Raw genomic sequence first — 6,343 nt, forward strand, 5'->3', positions numbered from 1 at the left:
TCTATTATTTGGTTTAATAGTCATAGTGATGTTATGAAATGTATCTTATTAAATTTAGACAAAAACAGTGATTCAGTAAAGTTATGTATCTGGTATCTTAAGCTTATGGTTGACAGGTAACCAAAATAGTCCAAGAAATTCCCAAAGGTGTACTCTTCAAACTTTAACAGGACTTATTAAAGTTTGGGCCCATTTCTCAAGACAAGAGACCTAGCCAGACATGGTGGTATATGTTTATAATGGCAGTACTCACAAGGCAGAGGCAAGAGAACTGTGGATTCCAGGCTAGCATGGTCTACATAGTGAGACACTGTCTCAAAAGCCCAAGGGCTGAGGACCTAGTTCAATGATAAAATACTTCCTAGCCTAGGCAAGGTTCTGAATTCAATCCGTAGCCTCACCAAAAAGTAACAACATAACATTTGTTTTGAAAATAACAAAATAAAAATGGTCACTAAATATATGGAGAAATGCTCATAAAATATGTTCAGTATCATTATCCAGCAGAGAAATGCAAATCAGAATCCAAATCCAAATCTCACCCCATTTAGAATGACTACTATCAAAGAAAGAAGAAAAATGAAAAATAATAAATGTTACTAAGGATCTGGAGAGAAATAAAAGCACTCTTTTTAGAAGTTTTATTGTAAAGGTGATATACAGAAGGGTTGCAGTTACATAAGTCAGGTATTAAGTATACTTTTTTTGAACAGTGTCATTCCCTTCCCTCATTTTCTCCCAGTTTTTTTTTCCCTCCTGACTCCCTTCCCCACAAGTTGCAGTTCATTTCTAACATAGCATCTAATGCGTATCACTGCTGAATTAGTTCACCCTTTGTCCCATGGTTTCTATGCTTCCCCTTCTCCTCCCCAAATCAGATAAACTTATATACAAGACCTTTTGTCTTGTACAGAAGTCAAAAAGTGACAAAGAAATAAACCAAACAAAAGAAAAAGAATCACAAGCAGTGCAATAAAAAAAAACTCTTGTTTCCATTTCTTGGCGTTCATTTCAATAAGCATCATTTTATAGGATCATATGCACATAGCTATTGAGCCCTTGTGATCCTCTCCTAAGAATATCCTCCTTTGTTTTCACTGTGTGAATGTTTAGGGTGCTTTTAATTAGTCATGTCCAAGTGTAATTATTTGTCTTTTCCTATCCATTGGGTTTACTTGTAGATTTATAGGCACATTGTAATTATTACACATGAGGGAAACTGCAGCCTATGCTTCTTTGTGCCTGGCTTACTTCATTTAATGTAGAAAAAAAGCACTCTTACACATTTTAGTGTTATTGTAAATAAGTACAGTCACAGTGTGGATAATCCTCAAAAAATTGAAAGTAAAACTACCAGCTATCCCATTCCTGAGTATGAAACCAAAGGAAATGAAGTCAGTATACCAGAGAAACAGCTACATGTCCATGTTAATTACAGAAGTATTCTCAAAAGCTAAGATATCTGGAGGGGGGGAAAGATTGAGTAGGGGAGAGTGGGGAGGATGGGAAGGGGAAACAAAGGAGGAGGCTACAATGCTTGATAAGAAATGTACTCACTATCTTGCCCATGTAATTGTAACCCCTCTGTACAGTATTTTCACAATAAAGAATTTTAAAAAATTAAAAAATTTTTTAAAAAGCTAAGATATCTGATTGTCACTAGTTGAATGGAAAAATGTGCAATTCAAAATGGAGTATTATTCAACCACAAAAATAACAAGCTCCTATCATTTACAGGAAAATGGATGGAACTGGATGATATCATGTTAATACTACCATGAAATAAACAAGATGTAAAACAAAATAGATCGCATATTCTTTCTCATATATGGAAAGCTTGACCAAAAATAATTAACCTGAAGGTAAAATATTGGTTACTAAAGACTGAAAATGGTGCTGAGGAGAGAGAGGCTGTAAGAACAAGAATGGGAGCAGGATAAATTGATATAATAAATGAACACTGTATACATGTATGAAGATAGCACATTGAATCCCATAAATACCTATGAATGAAGTATGTTAAGAGGGGTTCAGATTTGTATGTACTAGTACTGAGGCTTGAACTCAGGATCTCACCCTCTTGCTTGGCTTTATCACTCAAGGATAGTGCTCTACCACTTGAGTCACAATTCCAGTTCTAACTTTTTGCTATTTAATTGGAGATAAAACTCTTGAGAATTTTTCTGCCTAGGCTGGCTTCAAACCAGGATCATCAGACCTCAGCCTCCAATATGGAAATGTTCATATAGCAAAAAATGGGCTCAAGGCCATTGTACTCAGCAAGTACTCAGTAAAGCACAATATTTAAAAAGGCAAAAAAATGGGATGGTGGCTCATTGAGAACTCAGAGCCAAATTGGAAAGAAAAAAAACAACCAAAATGCAATTATTATAATCACACTGATAGACACTGATTGTATGCAGATATAAAGCGACCGTGGAAGGTGAAATTATTCTCCCCAAGGAGAATAATTTACAAGGTTGTATAACAGACCTTTCTTTAATGTAGGTGATCTACTCCAAACTATTCGGCCTGATGTGAGAAAATGAGGTGTCATCGTGATTCTGAGGGGTAAGAAAATATAAGCACAAGTCCTTTCATATGCCTTCACCAAGACATAGTAACGAGCATGAGAAGAAATGGATGAGGCCTGATGATTTACAGAAAGAAACACAGGCCTGGAGTAGAAATATGCAGGAGTAGGGGGACTCTGCTTTACCCATAAAATTAGGGCAATAAGCGTTTTATAGCCTTCTGCGTTTTTACATCTGGATGGAGCTTAAAATGATCACTTATTTGGAGAGCGAGTTATTTTAATTTCATATTTCCCTAACTGATAGGTACGATCTACATTTTATTTATATACTTTTTGTCTATGGATGTTGGCTATTCTGAGAGACCAAAAGATTATCGTCTGTGCCAAAAATGTAACAAGAACTGAAGCTGTTCGAGAGACCTTTCTGGTGATCAGAATCAGATACCCCACAGTACAAGAATCTAAATCCCAATCTGAAGGAGAGAAAAATCTCATGGGTGTTTTTCACATTAGAGAAGAATCAGATTGAGGACCTCAATCTCAAATATCTTTTGACAATTCCTCAGGTAGGATTCTTCTTTTTTTTTCTTTTTTTTTTTCAGTCGTGGGACTTGAACTCTTGGCCTGGGCGCTGTCCCTCAACTCAAGACTAGCACTCTACCACTTGAGGCACAGCACCACTTGTGGTTTTCAGGTGGTTTATTGGAGATACGAGTTTCATGGAGTTTCCTGCCTGGGCTGGCTCTGAACGGCGATTCTCAGATCTCAGGCACCTGAGTAGCTAGGATTCCAGGTGTGAGCCAACAATGCCCAGCGAGGCTTCCTTTTTTTAATATAGGTTATTACCCAAGGGAGATTAAGTGAACAGGGGAGAAGAAAGGAAGAGATAAAGGAAGAAATAATTTTAAAATATTAGCAAATATAAACTATAAGACAATTGTCAGCCAGGCACTAGTGGCTCATGCCTGAAATCCTAGCTACTCAGGAGACTGAGATCTCAGGATTGCAGTTCAAAGCCAGCCCAGGCAGGAAAGTCTGTGAGACTCTTATCTCCAATTAACCACTAGAAAACCAGAAGTGATGCTGTGGCTCAAGTGGTGGAGCACTTGCCTTGAGCTGAAGAGCTGAGGGACAACACCCAGGCCAAGAGTTTAAGCCCCATGACCGACAAAAAAAAAAATTGTCAAAATGCTCTCCTTCATACATTGGTACAGTCTGATAGGAATTATAGTGCTAATTTTTGCTGTTGTTGTTGGTCATGGGGCCTGAACTCTGGGCCTGGGCGCTGTCCCTCAGCTCTTTAGCTAAAGGCTAGCGCCCTACCACTTAAGCCACAGTGCCACTTCCAGATTGTTTCTGCTTATGTGGTGCTGAGGAATTGAACCCAGGGCCTCATGCATGTGAGGCAAAGCAAGCACTCTACCACTGAGCCAACCTCCCAACCCCAGTATTAAATATTTTATAGCATACTATGATACCGGTGGTGACAGCAACTAACTATTTCAAAATAACTAAGATGGTGAATTTTTCCTACAGGGAAGAGATGCTAAATGTGTGAAGTACTAGACATAGCAATTACCCATGGTATGCATGTATTGAAATCTGACACTGAACCCCCTAATTACTTACTTAACTATGTGTCTAATAAAAAAATAGAAATTCATTTCTACATATTCTTTGCACTTGATCTGAGCTTTCCAATTTCCCAAAGCCATGGTACTATGACAATCTATAGAGCCAGTCAAATTCTACAAAAATCAGTGAAAGCATTGGACTCTGTTATTGGATATTGCGCCAGGATGCAAGGCCGTTTGGGTTCACCAAGGACATGCAGACCGGTATAAAGCTATGTTCATACACTTGTGTCACCCACACTTGAATATATCACAAAAAGCAAATCCCACTCTAACAAGCAGGCTGTGCTGTGGGGGTTTTTTAATTGTATCCGCATCCCTTGTCTCTCCTTTGAACCCACCTCTCAGTTCTTTTTGCCCCACAACTTCCTCATGGCATTTTTCACCTCGGCGTTTCTGAGTGTGTAGATGATGGGGTTCAGCATGGGGGTGATGACGGTGTAGAACACGGCCACCAGTTTGTCCTCAGTGTAGGTGGAGGAGGGGCGCATATAGAGGAAGATGGCCGGTCCAAAGAATAAGACCACCACGGTGATGTGCGAGGCGCAAGTGGAGAGGGCCTTGCGCCTCCCCTCTGCAGAATGCTTCCTCAGGTGGACCAGGATGATAATGTAGGAGGTCACCAAGATGAGGAGAGAGACAACAGAGATTAGCCCACTGTTAGCCATTACAACAATGCCCTCCACAAAGGTGTCCGTGCAGGCCAGCTTGAATAACGGCTGGAGGTCACAGAAGTAGTGGTCAATCACATTGGGACCACAGAAGGGCAATTGCACAGTCATGAGCATCTGAATTATGGAATGAAGAAATCCCCCCATCCAGGAACCAGCCACCAGCAGGTGGCACAGTGGACTGCTCATGATGTTCATGTAATGAAGAGGTTTGCAGATGGCCACATAGCGGTCATAGGCCATCACCACCAGCAACAAGATCTCAGCCACCCCAAGGAAGTGGAAGAAGAAAATCTGAGCCAGACAGCCCTTCAGGGTGATGGTTTTCATCTTGGCAAGGAGGTCAGTAATAAACTTGGGGACAACAGTAGAAGAGTAACAGATCTCCACCAGGGACAGGGAGCTGAGGAAGAAGTACATGGGGGAACACAGACTCTTACTGACACTGACCGTCACAACAATGAGGCCATTGCCCAGCACCGTGGCCAGGTACACAGGAAGAAACAGCACAAAGCACACTCTCTGCACCTCAGGATCCTGGAAGAGGCCAGCAATAATTAACTCAGTCACATTATTTGTAATGGCCATCTGTTCCAGGGAAGTATGTAGGATACCTTACTGAGAGAAAGAGACACCTGAAAAAAAATGAAAATTATGACTTTATACCTATTCACCACATTATAGTACTTTAGAAAGTGCACACAGAACTGACTTATGTCACTATAACCCCTCTGTACATCACCTTTACAATAAAAGTAAATTAAATTAAATTTTAAAATAGGAAGTGCATATCAATTTCCAGTCCATATTTCTTATTCATCTATTTAGCCAGGGAGTGCTGATTTGACATCACACTCTAATAATCTATATAATTTTAATTTATTTATTCTTATCATTATAGAAAAGATGTTCAAAGAAAAAAGGTTAATCACCTATAATCACTCAGAAAAAAAATAGTCGTTTCTAAGATGCAGAAAAAGTCTTTCTGAATTTAAATTGAGGGAGTCTGGGGAATTATTCAAGTAAATAGCCTTTGTTTGTATTATTTTCACAATCTTTTGATAACTCTTCCTCTTGGGAAATCCTGCATGTACACATCTGTTCCTGTCTACTTCTTTCCTTTTTTCTGTACCTGGGGAAATGTCCATTTTACATTGCTATAGCCAAACCACAAAATGGATCATTCATAAAGAGCAGAAAAGCCCCAGTTCTGCAGGTTAGTAAGTCTAAAAGCATGATGTACACTTCTCAGCATCTGGTGGTGGCCTGGGTCTTCCTATGGCATGACATGGTAAGACAGAGCAAGCACATCCCTTAATGTCAGCAGAGAGAATTCTCTCACTACTAATTCTCCCTTTTCCCACATGGAGCTCTGGGCTGTCTTCTTCCTGTTGCACCTGTTTACCCAGAGGCTTTCACAAGTCTTACAGCTTAAGTAAATATATTTCTATGACAAGTGTTCAAAGGCCCCAGGAGAGCTGAACTCACTGATCCTCTTTCTC

General features: G+C 39.8%; 1 protein-coding gene across 1 annotated transcript; it reads right to left on the minus strand.

The window, feature by feature from the left end:
- Positions 1–4,514: 4,514 nt before the first annotated feature.
- LOC105996041 (olfactory receptor 4B1-like) lies at positions 4,515–5,429 on the minus strand. Its single transcript, XM_013029982.1, has one exon. The coding sequence runs from the start codon at positions 5,427–5,429 to the stop codon at positions 4,515–4,517; it is 915 nt and encodes a 304-aa protein (XP_012885436.1).
- Between the last annotated feature and the right edge of the window lie 914 nt (positions 5,430–6,343).

The sequence above is a fragment of the Dipodomys ordii genome, unplaced genomic scaffold (genome assembly GCF_000151885.1).
Source record: "Dipodomys ordii isolate 6190 unplaced genomic scaffold, Dord_2.0 Scaffold125, whole genome shotgun sequence".
Classification (NCBI taxonomy): domain Eukaryota; kingdom Metazoa; phylum Chordata; class Mammalia; order Rodentia; family Heteromyidae; genus Dipodomys; species Dipodomys ordii.

Excerpts from the sequence above, each read along its gene's own strand:
- LOC105996041 (XM_013029982.1), bottom strand. The coding sequence starts at position 5,429 with ATGGCCATTACAAATAATGTGACTGAGTTAATTATTGCTGGCCTCTTC.